Below are 19281 nucleotides of genomic sequence, written 5' to 3'. Positions count from 1 at the left end.
AGAGCTTTCTGCTTTCCTTCTCACTATGATCATCTGTACATACTTAACATTTCAAAGGGCTAAATGTGCCTCCTGTTGGAACAGGGTTCAGATCCCATGCAAACCAGGGAGCAGTGAGCTCCATAGTTCAGTCTGGATAACCTCACAGAGAAAACACTTTTTTCTTTTTCCTCTGAGAACCTGGCTAGTTTGCAACATACGACATTTAGGGTAAGGACTTCAGTTGACTAAACAATAAATAGGGAGACTTATCATAGAAGCATCCCAGAGTGCACACTCAAACAGGAATTCCTCTGGTAAAGGAGATGGCCAAGCAGAAAGCTCTCTGAGAAAGAGAATGACATCAACAGGCCCAGAAAGGACACATTACAACTCATCAGTCATCAGCCAAAGGAAAGGGGAAAGCAATGCAAGGAACTGGGCCATTTCAATGACTGCCCTGTTGAAAAGATCGAATCCAGCAGGGGAATTGGGCTGCTTGCTGCCTTCCCACCAGCATGGCAAATGTGGTGGTATACTGGGAAGAACAAAGGGCAGGGGGCTCTATCCTAGCTTTGCCACCAATTAGCTGTGTGACCTTGGACAGTTAATTTATAATTTAAGTCTCATCATCTGTAAAAAGAAAAAGTCTGTAAAAATGATTTCCTCATTCTAGCCCCACAGGGAAATGTGTGCTGCCATGAAAGTCAGCTCTGATCCATAGGACCAGCAAAGCCTAAATCAAGGAAGTTGGACTAAGGGCGAATAAAAATACTGACCTACATGCCAATATTATATATACATATATATATATATATATATATATGTATTTTTTTTTTTTTTTGGAGATAAGAGTCTCGCTTTGTCACTCAGGCTAGAGTGCAGTGGCACACTCTTGGCTCACTACAACCTCCGCCTCCTGGGTTCAAGCAATCCTCCTGCCTCAGCCTCCCGAGTACCTGAGACTACAGGCACACACCACCACACCCGACTAATTTTTGTATTTTTAGTAGAGACAGGGTTTCACTGTTTGGGCCAGGCTGGTCTCGAACTCCTGGCCTCAGGTGATCCACCTGCCTCGGCCTCCTAAAGTGTTGGGATTACAGGCATGAGCCACCACACCTGGCCTCAATATTTTATTTCTGACAGCTGCCCCCTGCCATCAAGTACAACTTGATTTAGCTCTGGATAGTTATTATTTTTTAAGAACAAAAGAAAATGAAAATTATGAAATAAAATAATCACAAGTCAATTTTTATGTTTTTCTCTGAAAACTCTCAGGTTTTCAAAGTCATTTTAATTAAAAAATTGAGGAATTTTTTTTTTTTTTTTTTTGAAATAGGGTGTCACTCTGTTGCCTAGGCTGGAGTGCAGTGGTGGGAATATGGTTCACTGTAGCACGACCTCCTAGGTTCAAGCAATCCCTTAGCCTCAGCCTCCCGAGTAGCTAAGACTACAGGTATACACTAATTTTTAAATTTTTTGTAGAGACTGGGTCCCACTATATTGCCCAGGCTCGTCTCAAACTCCCGGGCTCAAGTGATCCTCCTGCCTCAGCCCTCAGCCTCCCAAAGTACTGGGATTACAGGTGTGATGCACTACACCCAGCCAAAATCGAAGTATTTTAGCTTTTGGCAGGAACATCACCTATCCTTAAAAGTCATTAACTCAGGGACCTCCAGAATTAATCATTTACCCTGAATTCTCATTTTCTCAGATGTGGAAAAAATGGTACTAGCAACTTGGAATACAAGTGATGGGCAGTGGGTCATCCTTCTGTGGACACAGGCCAGGCTAGGACCCACTTTTGCAGCTATAAAAACATTTCTTAGCAGAGGTGAGTTCATTCAGCCAATGTGCAAATGATGCAAGTATTCAGTATTCAGAGCTACCCAAGTAGCCTCAATTACAACCACATGCAGTAGTTTTTTTGATATCTTCTGAGACAATTTAATTATGATTCTGGCAATCATTAGTTTTATCCATGCCATATTAGGACGGCAATTAATGCAAAGTACATACAAAGTAACTGAGGGGATAGTGGCTCTCCTAACCTCCAGATGAGGTCTGGAAAACAGAATTCATTATACTCAAGGCCAAACGCCTTTGAAAATGTTGCAGCATACAAGGTAGTGTCTAGAAGACAATGTCTGTTTCAAAGCCTAGTGATTAGTTTAAAAAAAAAATGGTTCCAAGCCAGGTACAGTGGTGTATGCCTGTAGTTCCAGCTACTTTGGGGGGCTCAGGCAGAAGGACTGGTTGAGCCCAGAAGTTTAAGTACAGCCTGGGCAACATAGCAACACCCTATCTCTAAAAAAACCTTTTAAAATGAAAAACTAAATCGTTCTGAAAAGAGCATTTTAAATCACCTTTCTTTCTTTCTTCTTCTTTTTTTATTTTTTATTTTTTAAGATGGTGTCTTGCTATGTTTCCCAGGCTGGTCTCAAACTCTTAGGTCGAAGTGATCCTCCTGCCTCAGCCTCCCAAGTAGCTGGGACTACAGGTACTGTCAGTATGCCTGGCATCACTTTTTTAATATCAGCTTTCTAATATTTCGTAATATGTCAAAATCTGAGAATTCTGATAGACCTTTAGTATGTTTAGATATGAGGTCCTACATATATTGTTCTAGTTTCTTCTAATTATAAATTGCGAGAATTTCTCTAAAAGGACAGAAGGGGAAGGTGCCTCACCTTGATAATCTTTTCTACACCAGAAGAACAGATCATGTAGGTGTGGGGATTAAATCGGACTTGGTTAACAATAGATCGATGCCCTTTCAGCACCATGAAGGCTCCGTTGACCACCCTACCAATGCCACCTGGGAAAACAGAAGGAAACAAAAATCAGATGATGAAATGAATGAAAGTAAATAGGTTCCAGTAACGGCAGATAAACAGCTCTGAATGGGAGCTAAGATTTTTTGATTATACCACCAGCAGAATGCTTAATCTTACAGATAAGTTGCTATGGAAAGAGAGAAGAAGAAACACCTCTCAGCATATGTGCTCTTATGAAGAGCCTTTATTTAGCCTTTAAGCATTGCCCACACCCACCCACCGCAATTCCATTGTCAATGAAACCAAAGCCACTTAAAAATTTCTCAAATTTTTGATTCCCAAGATAGAATCCAAGTGCTACCTTAGAAAAGGCCAATCATGAGCAAAATGAGACTGAACTGCTTGGGAATAGTTAGGCAGCTGAACCAGGGACATGCAGAATCAGAAGCATATAATGACTTAAACGTACAAAAAACATAGCTAATCCATTTGCCCTCAGTTTCTATGATGAAGACAGCAAACAAAACAAAACAAAAAACCCATAAAAACCAAAACCACTGGGGGAAATAACAGAGAGAATACTTCACCACCCCTCCCCCCAATAGCAGGGAGAACTAAGGATACAGAAAGAAGAAAGAAAGAAGATTTGGATTACTTTCATAATAAGCAGGGTCCAAGTACTGAAAATTAGAATTAGAGAGTGCGACTTAAAGATACCATGTATAGATTAAAGTCAAGAGGACATCGATAGAAGCTGCATTTTAAGGACCATCCTGTAGGCTTCCTTCTTCAGTGAATGAGAAAAGTGCCAGAGGCCTGGAACTTATAACACAGATAAACATGTTATCATTTATGAACTTGGGATAAATTCAAAGGTTCCACTGCACTGGTAATGATATCATACCCCTCCAGAACACATGCACATAAATTCTGATCAAGTTCCTTCTGAGCAATGAGACAACTCAGTACACACAGAAAAACATGTGCCCTTGGCTAACTGGCAAAATGTGATGCATCTAGACACAAACAAATGAGTGTTCATTTATCTATTCAAGAAATCACCTCTTAGTCCTTACCAGGAGCATGGCTCCACCAGGCCACAAAGTATCATTAGACAAACTGTGCTCCAAGTGCCTCCCTCCACTCCCAACTCCACCTTGTACAAATACTCATTCCAAATATTTCTCAATGTCTGTGTTTAGAGGGAAAAAGGCTACAACAATGTCCCTTCCCCCAAAATAGTATGGCTCTAGGGCTACCTTCTGCTTTTGGTCCCCTAACACAACTCTCCTTTGTCTCATGGAAGAGATACCTCCTATTGCCATGTACATATCTTTTTTTATGACAGCAAAAGGTTCCAGACTGCACCCATCTGCTCACTCAGCCAGCTTTAGGTGCTCAATCTGGTGGGTGACAAAACTTTTCTCCATATTTGACATTAATATTTGAATTGTCCAGAATGGAAAACACATTTATCATATTCATATCTCAGCCCAACATCAAGTTTGCTAATAAACCATAAAAAAAGAAAGGGACTAGGACACAGGATTAGTGTATTTTTCATGGAGAAAGAGGATGAGGAAAAGTTAGGCACTGACGTACACTGCCATTGTGGGAACCTCTAGGCGGTCTGAGTGCACTGGGTTCCTAAGGTGAGATGAAAGGGAAGCTGGGCCTAGTCAAAATGAAAATAAACTAGAGAGAATTAGGGAAGAGGGATAAATAGGAATCTAAAGAACCCCAAAATAGTTGTCTTGACAGAGAGATCCTACCATCCCCCAAAAGTTCCTTTGGGTCTATTTCTTCTAGATAAGGTTAATTATGACAAGTAGCGTTTCTGCTCATGGGTCTCCTCTGAATTTTACTTTTTTAACATCCTACTTCTACCTCTACTCCCACTAGGGTGGTTAGCAAAGAAACTTTGATTTAAATCTAGCAACAGTCTCTTGTTTAATCCTACTGCCTCATAAAAAGGGGGGATGGGCCGGGCGCGGTGGCTCAAGCCTGTAATCCCAGCACTTTGGGAGGCTGAGACGGGCGGGTCACGAGGTCAGGAGATCGAGACCATCCTGGCTAACACGGTGAAACTCCGTCTCTACTAAAAAATACAAAAAAACTAGCTGGGCGAGGTGGCGGGTGCCTGTAGTCCCAGCTACTCGGGAGGCTGAGGCAGGAGAATGGCGTAAACCCGGCAGGCAGAGCTTGCAGTGAGCTGAGATCCAGCCACTGTACTCCAGCCTGGGCTACAGAGCGAGACTCCATCTCAAAAAAAAAAAAAAAAAAAAAGGCGGGGGGGAGGGATGTAGGGGGATTTAAGTGACTTATCCCAAGTCACAAAGCTAGAAAATGGCAGAGCCAAGATTTCAACCAAAGTCTGGCTACAGTGCCTAATATGCTTTCCACCATATCAGCTGCCGTTGGAAGATGGAAAAGTCTGAACAGGAATGGAGTCAGAAGCTTACATTCAGAAGATTTAGATTTCTAAATCTTTCTGGCAGTTATTAGATAGGTGGTTTTCTTCTGAAGTCCTAAATTAAAAGAAGGGGCACTGTATTCAATGGTATCCCAAGCACAAGCTCTATAGCATTACCATAAGCCATTTCATCACATCACTGACACTAGTATACGATAAGAGTAGAACTGGATCTGTCTTACTTACTCTTGCGTACCTAGAACCTGGGGTGCAATGTCCAAAGTCCACCAGGTGCATAAATACTTGCTGAATGAATAGTGTTTGAAAAGAGAGCAATTTTAGAATAAGTATGTCAAAAGAGGACAGATGGAAGGTCTCACAAAGAATCAGCTATCATAGAACTAAAATGCATCAACCAAACCAATCTTTCTGACTTGGAACACAATTAAAGTAACTTTCAGATCTAAAGAATAGTTGAAGGGTATCAATGTCTGAAAATTCAGACCATGGAAAAACTGTTTCTATTGCACTTTCAGGCAATATGATCTCTTTTTTTTTTTTTTTGAGACGGAGTCTTGCTCTGTTGCCCGGGCTGGAGTGCAGTGGCTCGATCAGGGCTCACTGCAACTTCCACCTCCCAGGTTCAAGCAATTCTCTGCCTCAGCCTCCTGAGTAGCTGGGATTACAGGCGCCCACCACCACGCCTGGCTAATTTTTGTATTTTCAGTAGAGACGGGGTTTCACCATCTTGGCCAGGCTGGCCTTGAACTCCTGACCTCGTGATCCACCCGCCTCGGCCTCCCAAAGTGCTGGGATTACAGGCGTGAGCCACCGCGCCCGGCCCTGATTTCTCTTCTTGGTAGCAATTTTAACACGAGGTCTTTTTTTTCCTTCTTTCCACCCACACTGGTACCTAGGAAATCTGAAAAAGAAGAGGAAATCAATAAACTCAGAGACTGATGGTGAAAACAGGTATAGGCAGAATTATAGTGGCCATTTGTTTAAGGTAACCAAGACTGTGTACAATCATAGCAATAAATGACTTCAGAGAGGTTTTTCATAGTTTCTTTCCTGGTTCCCAGGTTTGAGATGATTGAATACAACTGCTACCGAACAGTTTACATACAATAATTTTTTGAGATTCATCCTAGATATCCGTATAAGCCAGATAGCTTCTCCTTTAATCTGAAATAGCTAAAGTCAAAATGCCAATATCAGAAAGAGTCTAGGGTCTCCTTTCCTCTGTCATCTAACCAGACTGTGCTGGGCGATAGTAGGATTAAATTGGAAGGAGTTAGGAAGGGCATATTTTTATCCAAGAACTATACAACCCACATAATCTCCCTTCAGGGTCATCTCTTAAGACTGTGGGTAAGGGCCCAGGTAAGGATCAACCTCACCCCCTTGGTTGTTGAACTGTCCTGACCGAATTGCTAATAATGGGTACCAATAAATAAAATACCACATACCCAGGAAAAAGGATCTGACTCATTCCTGAGCTGCCATTTGTTTATAAAATTCTGTATAAACCAACAGTCATTTCTCTGGGCCATCTGCTTTGGTAGGCTTAGCCAAATGTGCTGACACTTTTTTTTTTTTTTTGAGATGGACTCTTGCTCTGTTGCCCAGGCTGGAGTGCAGTGGCACAATCTTGGCTCTCTGCAACCTCCACCTCCTGGTTTCAAGCAATTCTCCTGCCTCAGCCTCCTGAATAGCTAGGATTACAGGCGCATGCCACTACACTCAGCTAATTTTTTTGTATTTTTGGTAGAGATGCGGTTTCACTATGTTGGTCAGGCTGGTCTCCAACTCCTGACCTCATAATCTGTCTGCCTTGGCCTCCCAAAATGCTGGGATTACAGGCATGAGCCACCGCGCCCAACCAGCTGACACCCCTTTTTAAGTTTAGTTCCTAAGTTGAGGCCAAAGTCTCCATATATTAATCTTTATTTGATTTAGAAGAGATGGTAGGGGGGTGGGTAAGACTATAACCATATCTATTGCAAGATCTCAGAAAAGAAAATTAGAACAAGGTATCTCAAAGAATTTCAGTATCAGTGATCCACTTACTACCTTAGGACACCCCAGGATCCCAGGGGAAAACAACTTGCTCAAAATTCAGATAAAGATTTTTCTAAATGCCAAGGCCAAATGTCTCCTTAGAGAACACCAAGGGAAATGTGTATGTCCTAATTTCCCTCCCTTCTCTACTTATGGCCCACTTCCATCACATTCAGCCAGGGGTTTACTGCCTCAGGCCTTTGAAGAGTCAGAATACTATTCCCATTTCTAGCCAATTTCAGTTGCTTTTGTTTAGTGTCAAGTTCATTTGCTTCATGAAGTCCTCCAAGAATGAGTATGTTTTTCACTCAAATGCTGAAAGCAATGTGGTCAAGATTTCTTGATGTCTTGGTCTAATAGCAACTTAGCAATCATGGCACTTTGGGCTATAAAAGAGACCACTTAAGTACTCTGTACTGAAATCAATCCCAAATGCAACCTGGACAAAACACTAGGATTATTTTTCTTGCCAGAGTCTTTGGACTTTTTGCCCTTTCCTTGCAACCCCATTATGGTCATGTGCTGCATAATGATGTTTCAGTCAATGACAGTGGTCCCATAAGATTATAATACTGTATATTGGCCAGGAGCAGTGGCTCACGCCTGTAATCCCAGCACTTTCGGAGGCCAAAGTGGGCATATCACATGAGGCCAGGAGTTTTGAGACCAGCCTGGTCAACATGGCAAAACCCTGTCTTTATTAAACATACAAAAACTAGCCGGGTGTGGTGGTGCACATCTGTAATCCCAGCTACTCGGGAGGCTGAAGCATGAGAATTGCTTGAATCCGGAAGTTGGAGGTTGCAGTGAGCTTAGATCACACCACTGTACTCCAGCCTAGGTGACAGAGCAAGACTGTCTCAAACACACACACACACACACACACACACACACACAACCACAGAAACAACAACAAAAATCCAAAAAACAATCCTGTATCTTCACTGTGTCTTTTCTATGTTTAGTTATGTTTAGATACACAAACACTTACCATTGTGTCCAACTGCCTACAGTATTCAGTATAGTCACATGCTATACAGGTTTATAGACTAGAAGCAATAGGCTATACCACACAGCCTAGGTGTGTATATGCTTTATCATCTAGATTTGTGTAAATACACCCTATGAATTTTGCACAACAAATCACCTAATGACACATTTCTCAGAATGCATTCTCATTATTAAGTGGCTCATGACTATAATAGGTGGAACAAATACCTTTGTAAGAGTGGGAAGAAATTAAGTGTGAAGGCAATAGTGAGGAACTTAGAACAGGGGCCAAAAGACTGGAAGGGGCTGACAGAAGACAAAAACTTATGACAGCAGGAGATAAACCTTGCATTTGTAAACAATAGAGCAATGACCTTCATGAAGAAGTAAAGAACCTTGGTCTTCTGAGATTTAGATGTTGACGTATACAAAATAGTAAGAATAGAGCAAGGTATGTAAGAAGGAGACGTGATAAATGATTGCTAAATGGAAATTGGTGAAGAACACTGTTAAGAGTGCTATTTAAAAAACTCTATCATCCAGTGGCTCATGACTCTAATCCCAATACTTTGGGAGGCCAAGGCAGGCGGATCATGAGTTCAAGAGATCAAGACCATCCTGGCCAACATGGTGAAACCCCATCTCTACGTTAATAACAATACAAAAATTAGTGGGGCGTGGTGGCGCATGCCTGTAGTTCTAGCTATGTGGGAGGCTGAGGCAGAAGAATCACTTGAACCTGGGAGGCAGAGGTTGCAGTGAGCCGAGATTGTGCCACTGCACTCCAGCCTGGCAACAGACGGAGACTCCGTCTCAAAAACCAAACAAACAAACAAACAACAACTCCATCATCAGGCTAAAAAGACAGATTATGGTATAGGAAATGCTTTCAGTACTTCATGAAGAACCTTATCTGGCAGCTCTAGGCTGGGGTATCAAACCATCCTGAACAACATACTGATAAGGCAAGACTGTGAACAGATACCTAAAAGGGTAGTAGTACTTTGTAGGGGAGAAGTTGAAAACCAGATAACAGTAGTTATTCAAATGATAAAATGGACATCAAATCTCTGTTAATTACCTAGTCCTTCCCTGAGCAATATGAATGATTTGGACTTGGGAAAATTTAGTATATGACAGCATATGCTATTCACCAAAAAATCCAATGGTTAATTCAGTCTTCATCTGAACTCTTCTTATTTGATTTATCAGCAACATTCAACATAGTTAGTTGCTTCTTCACTTGATTTCCTAGGATCATCCTCTCTTGGTTTTCCTTCTACCTCAATTGGTCACTCCTTCTTGATCTCCTTTTTGGATACTCTCCTTGATTCCTTTTTGTTTTCTTGCTATGCTGCCCAGGCTGGAGTGCAGTGGCTACTCACAGTTGGAATCACAGCACATTACAACCCTGAACTAATAGGTTCAAGTGATCCTCCCACCTCAGTCTCTCAAGTAGCTGGACTACACAGGTGCATGCCACCATACCCAGCTTCCTTCCTTTGACTTCTAAAGATTGGAATACCTTAAGGGCTCAATCCTGACTAACTATACACACTTATTTGGTAAGCTCACCCAGTCTTATGGCTTTATACTATCTACATGTTATCCAAACTTAAAATTGTTATTTCTAGTCCAGACCTTTCTCTTGAACTCTAGACCTTCAAACCATTCAACATTTCTATCTGGATGTTTAAGAAACATCTTGAACTACCTGCACTGCCCTCTTCCTAGATCTTTGAGGAAATCCTGATGGTTTTACCTTCAAAATGTATCTAGAATCCAACCTCTATCACCCTGGTTCAAGCCATCATCACCATTCACCTGTATCAAATGAGACCCCTACTAGTTCTCATTTCTATTCTTGGCAGCCCCATTCCTACCATCAATCCTCAACTCAGCAGCCAGAGTGATCCTTTTAAAACAAGTCAGATCATGCCATTCCTCTGCTCGAAATCCTCTAATGTCACCCCATTTCCTCAGTAAGAGCTTACAGGATTGCACACCGGCCTTGCTTCACTCATCACTGACTTCATCTCCCACTATTATCCCCATCCCCTACTCTGCCTTAACACCTTGACTTCCTTGCTGTTTTTCAAATACACCAGGTATACTCTTACTTCAGGACCTTCATGCTGGCTCTCCCTGAAATGCTCTTCTACCAAATTTCTGCATGGCCAGCTCCTTAAGCACTTTGAGGCTTTTACTCAGATATGAACTTCTCAATAAGGCCTATACTAAATATTCTATATACAACTGCAACACCCCAGGCCCCCAATACCACCCCAGGCCGCCCAATACCACTTCCTATCTTCCTTACTCTGTTCTACTTTTTCTATAGCACTTCTAACCTTTTAAACATACTACATAATTTACTATGTTTATTGTTCATTGTTTCCCCTGCTAGAACATAAGCTCCACGATAGCAGGGCTTCTGTCTCCACTGTATCCCTAGTCTCTAGAACTGTGCCTAGCACAGAGTAAGGTTTTTAATAAATATATGATGAAATGAAAAGATGTGAGTGTATTAGATGGTGGAACACAAGCATGCAGGAAAAAAAAATCTCCACATATGTGTTCCATCACCCAATAAGTGTTTCTTTTTCCCCAATCTTCCTGCAGCCAATTTCATATCTTTTTTTTTTTTTTTTTTGAGACAGGGTATCATTCTGTTCCCCAGGCTGGAGTGCAGTGGCATGATTTTGGCTCACAGTAATCCCACCTCCCAGGCTCAAGCAATCTTCCTACCTCAGCCTCCCTAGTAGCTGGGACTATAGGGACATGGCGCCACGCCTGGCTAATTTTTTGTATTTTTTGTAGAGATAGGGTTTCGCCATGTTGCTCAGGCTGGTCTCAAACTCTTGGGCTCAAACAATCCTCCTGCCTTGGCCCTCCGAAGTGCTGGGATTACAGGTGTGAGCCACCTAATCCAGCCCAGATATTCTTTTTTTTTTTTTTTTTAAGATGGAATCTTACCAGGCTGGAGTGCAGTGGTGTGATCTCACTGCAACCTCCGCCTATCGGGGGTTCAAGTGATTCTCCTGCCTCAGCTTCCCAAGTAGCTGGGACTACTGGCACGCACCACCATGTCCAGCTAATTTTTGTATTTTTAGTAGAGATGGGATTTCGCCATGTTGGCCAGCATGGTCTCAATCTCTCAACCTCGTGATTTGCCCGCCTTGGCCTCCCAAAGTACTGGGATTACAGGCATGGAGCCACTGCGCCTGGCCTAGATATTCTTTTACAGCATTTTTACTATAATGTAGTAAGTAGGAGCAAAGAAAGAAAGGGGCTGAAATCCTACCTATCCTTCAGGGTCCTCTGAAATGCTAACTGCATGAAAATTTTACCAGTCTCCCCAAGTCTCTTCAAGACCTCCTTCATTATCTTTTTTATAGGCCTCAGAAGCCAGTTTTACATTGAGTGTATGTGTCTGTGTGTGTGCTCACGCACATCCTTTTTGTTGTCTCTGTTATACTGGAAGCTCTCTGAAGGCAAAAAAATGTTCATTTTTCAGTGGCCCATAGAGCTTTACATCATGTCTTATCTAAGGATACTCAATAAGTGAACAAATTGAAATTAAAGCCCTCATCATCCTCTTTGGGATAAAGCTTGAAGCTTAAAGCTATCTGCTAAAATGAGGTTTGGTAAGCAGATTTAAGACAATCTGTTTCATTCTTGACTCCACTGGTAGAATTAAGAGTTTACTGCAAGGGCCGGACGTGGTAGCTCATGCCTGTAATCCCAGCACTTTGGGAGGCCAAGACAGGCGGATCACCTGAGGTCGGGAGTTCGAGATCAGCCTGACCAACATGGAGAAACCCCGTCTCTATTAAAAATACAAAATTAGCTGGGTGTGGTGGCACATGCCTGTAAACCCAGCTACTCAGGAGGCTAAGGCAGGAGAATCGCTTGAACCCGGGAGGCAGAGGTTCCAGTGAGCCGAGATCGTGCCATTGCACTCCAGCCTGGGCAACAAGAACGAAACTCTATCTCAAAAAAAAAAAAAAAAAAGTTTACGGCAAGACAAGAGACTACTTCTTTTCCTGGTACATCTAGAAAAGGTAACCAAGCCTCTTAGCATTTCAAAAAGGCCCAAGTTAACAGTTGCAGGGTCTTCTAGTCTCAAACCATAAAGAGAAGGACAATCAAGGATACTGACAATACAGACAGAGCAGTGACTGCCTCCTGGAGACCACATAACCACTTAAGAGATGAGAAAAGCCAATGGGGATAGCCAATGCTGTCAGTACAGCTCAAAGAGCTCCATAGGCATCAATGCTTAGTTGCACAAAAAAGTCAGTTATGCTGAGTTCTTCTTTCATCATATGTGCCTCACATGTGTTTATAACCAACTACTTGCAACCAATTAAAAACAGCTGTTTTTTCCAATTACATGGGAGGAAAAAGCAGATACCTAGGCCTAAGTCACTGAGAGTAAATACATGTCTAGAAAAAGAAGACAGAGGGGCGGAGCAAGATGGCCGAATAGGAACAGCTCCAGTCTCCAACTCCCAGCGCGAGTAACACAGAAGACCGGTGATTTCTGCATTTTCAACTGAGGTACTGGGGTCATCTCTCTAGGGAGTGCCGGACAATCGGTGCTGGTCAGCTGCTGCAGCCTGACCAGCGTGAGCTGAAGCAGGGCGAGGCATCGCCTCACCTGGAAGCGCAAGGGGGAAGGAAATCCGTTTTCCTAGCCAGGGGAACTGAGACACATAACACCTGGAAAATCGCGTAACTCCCACCCCAATACTGCGCTTTAAGGAAACAGGCACACCAGGAGAATATATCCCACACCTGGCCGGGAGGGTCCCACGCCCACGGAGCCTCCCTCACTGCTAACACAGCCGTCTGTGGCGATCTATCCGCAAGGCAGCAGCGAGGCTGGGGGAGGGGCGCCCGCCATTGCTGAGGCTTAAGTAGGTAAACAAAGCCGCTGGGAAGCTCGAACTGGGTGGAGCTCACAGCAGCTCAAGGAAACCTGCCTGTCTCTGTAGACTCCACCTCTGGGGACAGCCCACAGCTGAGGTCCAATAGGGAAAGCAGCGGGGGCGGTGCAGAGGCAAACGACTCTGTCTGACAGCTTTGGGGAGAGCCGTGGATCTCCCAACGCGGAGGTTGAGATCCGAGAACGGACAGACTGCCTGCTCAGGTGGGTCCCTGACCCCTGAGTAGCCTAGCTGGGAGACATCCCCCACTAGGGGCAGTCTGACACCCCACACCTCACAGGGTGGAGTCATCCCTGAGAGGAAACTTCCAAAGGAAGAATCAGACAGGTACACTCGCTGCTCAGCAATATTCTATCTTTGGCAACCTCTGCTGCTGATACCCAGGCAAACAGGGTCTGGAGTGGACCTCAAGCAATCTCCAACAGACCAACAGACAGTCCTTCTGACTGTCAGACGGAAAACTATCAAACAGGAAGGACACCTATACCAAAACCCCATCAGTACGTCACCATCATCAAAGACCAGAGACAGATAAAACCACAAAGATGGGGAAAAAGCAGGGCAGAAAAGCTGGAAATTCAAAAAATAAGAGCGCATCTCCCCCTGCAAAGGAGCGCAGCCCATCGCCAGCAACGGATCAAAGCTGGTCAGAGAATGACTTTGACGAGATGAGAGAAGAAGGCTTCAGTCCATCAAACTTCTCAGAGCTAAAGGAGGAATTACGTACCCAGCGCAAAGAAACTAAAAATCTTGAAAAAAAAGTGGAAGAATTGACAGCTAGACTAATTAATGCAGAGAAGATCATAAACGAAATGACAGAGATGAAAACCATGACACGAGAAATACGTGACAAATGCACAAGCTTCAGTAACCGACTCGATCAACTGGAAGAAAGAGTATCAGCGATTGAGGATCAAATGAATGAAATGAAGCGAGAAGAGAAACCAAAAGAAAAAGAAGAAAAAGAAATGAACAAAGCCTGCAAGAAGTATGGGATTATGTAAAAAGACCAAATCTACGTCTGATTGGGGTGCCTGAAAGTGAGGGGGAAAATGGAACCAAGTTGGAAAACACTCTTCAGGATATCATCCAGGAGAACTTCCCCAACCTAGTAGGGCAGGCCAACATTCAAATTCAGGAAATACAGAGAACGCCACAAAGATACTCCTCCAGAAGAGCAACTCCAAGACACATAATTGCCAGATTCACCAAAGTTCAAATGAAGGAAAAAATCTTAAGGGCAGCCAGAGAGAAAGGTCGGGTTACCCACAAAGGGAAGCCCATCAGACTAACAGCAGATCTCTCGGCAGAAACTCTACAAGCCAGAAGAGAGTGGGGGCCAATATTCAACGTTCTTAAAGAAAAGAATTTTCAACCCAGAATTTCATATCCAGCCAAACTAAGTTTCATAAGTGAAGGAGAAATAAAATCCTTTACAGATAAGCAAATGCTTAGAGATTTTGTCACCACCAGGCCTGCCTTACAAGAGACCCTGAAGGAAGCCCTAAACATGGAAAGGAACAACCGCTACCAGCCATTGCAAAAACATGCCAAAATGTAAAGACCATCGAGGCTAGGAAGAAACTGCATCAACTAATGAGCAAAATAACCAGTTAATATCATAATGACAGGATCAAGTTCACACATAACAATATTAACCTTAAATGTAAATGGACTAAATGCTCCAATTAAAAGACACAGACTGGCAAACTGGATAAAGAGTCAAGACCCATCAGTCTGCTGTATTCAGGAGACCCATCTCACATGCAGAGACATACATAGGCTCAAAATAAAGGGATGGAGAAAGATCTACCAAGCAAATGGAGAACAAAAAAAAGCAGGGGTTGCAATCCTAGTCTCTGATAAAACAGACTTTAAACCATCAAAGATCAAAAGAGACAAAGAAGGCCATTACATAATGGTAAAGGGATCAATTCAACAGGAAGAGCTAACTCTCCTAAATATATATGCACCCAATACAGGAGCACCCAGATTCATAAAGCAAGTCCTTAGAGACCTACAAAGAGACTTAGACTCCCATACAATAATAATGGGAGATTTCAACACTCCACTGTCAACATTAGACAGATCAACGAGACAGAAAGTTAACAAGGATATCCAGGAATTGAACTCATCTCTGCACCAAGCGGACCTAATAGACATCTATAGAACTCTCCACCCCAAATCAACAGAATATACATTCTTCTCAGCACCACATCGCACTTATTCCAAAATTGACCACATAATTGGAAGTAAAGCACTCCTCAGCAAATGTACAAGAACAGAAATTATAACAAACTGTCTCTCAGACCACAGTGCAATCAAACTAGAACTCAGGACTAAGAAACTCAATCAAAACCGCTCATCTACATGGAAACTGAACAACCTGCTCCTGAATGACTACTGGGTACATAATGAAATGAAAGCAGAAATAAAGATGTTCTTTGAAACCAATGAGAACAAAGATACAACATACCAGAATCTCTGGGACACATTTAAAGCAGTGTGTAGAGGGAATTTATAGCACTAAATGCCCACAAGAGAAAGCAGGAAAGATCTAAAATTGACACTTTAACATCACAATTAAAAGAACTAGAGAGGCAAGAGCAAACACATTCAAAAGCTAGCAGAAGGCAAGAAATAACTAAGATCAGAGCAGAACTGAAGGAGATAGAGTCACAAAAAACCCTCCAAAAAATCAATGAATCCAGGAGTTGGTTTTTTGAAAAGATCAACAAAATTGACAGACCGCTAGCAAGACTAATAAAGAAGAAAAGAGAGAGGAATCAAATAGACGCAATAAAAAATGATAAAGGGGATATCACCACCGACCCCACAGAAATACAAACAATCATCAGAGAATACTATAAATGCCTCTACGCAAATCGACTAGAAAATCTAGAAGAAATGGATAATTTCCTGGACACTTACACTCTCCCAAGACTGAACCAGGAAGAAGTTGAATCCCTGAATAGACCAATAACAGGCTCTGAAATTGAGGCAACAATTAATAGCCTACCCACGAAAAAAAGTCCAGGACCAGATGGATTCACAGCTGAATTCTACCAGAGGTACAAGGAGGAGCTGGTACCATTCCTTCTGAAACTATTCCAATCAATAGAAAAAGAGGGAATCCTCCCTAACTCATTTTATGAGGCCAACATCATCCTGATACCAAAGCCTGGCAGAGACACAACAAAAAAAGAGAATTTTAGACCAATATCCCTGATGAACATCGATGCAAAAATTCTCAATAAAATACTGGCAAACCGGATTCAGCAGCACATCAAAAAGCTTATCCACCATGATCAAGTGGGCTTCATCCCTGGGATGCAAGGCTGGTTCAACATTCGCAAATCAATAAACGTAATCCAGCATATAAACAGAACCAAAGACAAGAACCACATGATTATCTCAACAGATGCAGAAAAGGCTTCTGACAAAATTCAACAGCCCTTTATGCTAAAAACGCTCAATAAATTCGGTATTGATGGAACGTACCTCAAAATAATAAGAGCTATTTACGACAAACCCACAGCTAATATCATACTGAATGGGCAAAAACTGGAAAAATTCCCTTTGAAAACTGGCACAAGACAGGGATGCCCTCTCTCACCACTCCTATTCAACATAGTGTTGGAAGTTCTGGCTAGGGCAATCAGGCAAGAGAAAGAAATCAAGGGTATCCAGTTAGGAAAAGAAGAAGTCAAATTGTCCCTGTTTGCAGATGACATGATTGTATATTTAGAAAAACCCATCGTCTCAGCCCAAAATCTCCTTAAGCTGATAAGCAACTTCAGCAAAGTCTCAGGATACAAAATTAATGTGCAAAAATCACAAGCATTCTTATACACCAGTAACAGACAGGCAGAGAGCCAAGTCAGGAATGAACTTCCATTCACAATTGCTTCAAAGAGAATAAAATACCTAGGAATTCAGCTTACAAGGGATGTAAAGGACCTCTTCAAGGAGAACTACAAACCACTGCTCAGTGAAATCAAAGAGGACACAAACAAATGGAAGAACATACCATGCTCATGGATAGGAAGAATCAATATCGTGAAAATGGCCATACTGCCCAAGGTGATTTATAGATTCAATGCCATCCCCATCAAGCTACCAATGAGTTTCTTCACAGAATTGGAAAAAACTGCTTTAAAGTTCATATGGAACCAAAAAGAGCCCGCATTGCCAAGACAATCCTAGGTCAAAAGGACAAAGCTGGAGGCGTCACGCTACCTGACTTCAAACTATACTACAAGGCTACAGTAACCAAAACAGCATGGTACTGGTACCACAACAGAGAAATAGACCAGTGGAACAGAACAGAGTCCTCAGAAATAATACCACACATCTACAGCCATCTGATCTTTGACAAACCTGACAAAAACAAGAAATGGGGAAAGGATTCCCTATTTAATAAATGGTGCTGGGAAAATTGGCTAGCCACAAGTAGAAAGCTGAAACTGGATCCTTTCCTTACCCCTTATACGAAAATTAATTCAAGATGGATTAGAGACTTAAATGTTAGACCTAATACCATAAAAACCCTAGAAGAAAATCTAGGTAGTACCATTCAGGACATAGGCATGGGCAAGGACTTCATGTCTAAAACACCAAAAGCAACGGCAGCAAAAGCCAAAATTGACAAATGGGATCTCATTAAACTAAAGAGCTTTTGCACAGCAAAAGAAACTACCATCAGAGTGAACAGGCAACCTACAGAATGGGAGAAAATTTTTGCAACCTACTCATCTGACAAAGGGCTAATATCCAGAATCTACAAAGAACTCAAACAAATATACAAGAAAAAAACAAACAACCCCATCAAAAAGTGGGGAAAGGATATGAACAGACATTTCTCAAAAGAAGACATCCATACAGCCAACAGACACATGAAAAAATGCTCGTCATCACTCGCCATCAGAGAAATGCAAATCAAAACCACAATGAGATACCATCTCACACCAGTTAGAATGGCAATCATTAAGAAGTCAGGAAACAATAGATGTTGGAGAGGATGTGGAGAAATAGGAACACTTTTACACTGTTGGTGGGATTGTAAACTAGTTCAACCATTATGGAAAACAGTATGGCGATTCCTCAAGGATCTAGAACTAGATGTACCATATGACCCAGCCATCCCACTACTGGGTATATACCCAAAGGATTATAAATTACTCTACTACAAAGACACATGCACACGTATGTTTATTGCGGCACTATTCACAATAGCAAAGACTTGGAATCAACCCAAATGTCCATCTGTGACAGACTGGATTAAGAAAATGTGGCACATATACACCATGGAATACTATGCAGCCATCAAAAAGGATGAGTTTGCGTCCTTTGTAGGGACATGGATGCAGCTGGAAACCATCATTCTTAGCAAACTATCACAAGAAGAGAAACCAAACACCGCATGTTCTCACTCATAGGTGGGAACTGAACAATGAGATCACTTGGACTCGGAAGGGGAACATCACACACTGGGGCCTATCATGGGGAGGGGGGAGGAGGGAGGGATTGCATTGGGGAGTTATACATGATATAAACGTTATGCACATGTACCCTAGAACTTAAAGTATAATAAAAAATAAAAAATAAATAAATAAAAATAAAAAAAAAAATAAAATAAAAATAAAAATAAAAAATAAAAATAAAAATAAAAATAAAATACAAAGTTATACATATAAAAATTACATATGTATATATAAATATACATATATAAACTTTATATAAATAAATTATATAATATATAATTTTATATATGTATAACTTATATTTATATTTATTTACATATATAAATAAATTGTCTAAAAAACAAATAAATAACATCAACTGAAAAAAAAAAAAAAAAAAAAAGAAGACAGAGCACACAAACATATGCAGGCCCATAAAAACGCATTTACAGCTGTTTCCAGCCTACTTCATCAGCCTACTGCCAGTGGGGGCGGTTGCAGTGACTTGGCAGTAAAAATACATGTTTTTCCCTTCCATTCAGGGAAAAATTTGTCACATAAGAGAACCCTCTTGAACTACTGATGAGTCAAGGGCAGCCTTCATGCAAGAACAACTCAATCAGCCATTCCAGGAGGGTAGCAAG

At 41.9% G+C, this 19281-nt stretch overlaps 1 protein-coding gene across 5 annotated transcripts in view; it reads right to left on the bottom strand.

Moving 5' to 3' along the window:
* Nucleotides 1-19281, bottom strand: part of DCAF5 (DDB1 and CUL4 associated factor 5) — a 117889-nt gene that overhangs the window by 9196 nt on the left and 89412 nt on the right. For all 5 annotated transcript variants that reach the window (XM_033187620.1, XM_033187622.1, XM_033187623.1 and 2 more), the window contains exon 8: nucleotides 2673-2800. In XM_033187620.1, coding sequence (XP_033043511.1) covers nucleotides 2673-2800 — 128 coding nt within the window. The remainder of the gene's footprint in view (nucleotides 1-2672; nucleotides 2801-19281) is intronic.

The sequence above is a fragment of the Trachypithecus francoisi genome, unplaced genomic scaffold (assembly GCF_009764315.1).
Source record: "Trachypithecus francoisi isolate TF-2019V2 unplaced genomic scaffold, Tfra_2.0 Lachesis_group3, whole genome shotgun sequence".
Lineage (NCBI taxonomy): Eukaryota > Metazoa > Chordata > Mammalia > Primates > Cercopithecidae > Trachypithecus > Trachypithecus francoisi.
This window is presented reverse-complemented; position numbering and strand designations above follow the sequence as displayed.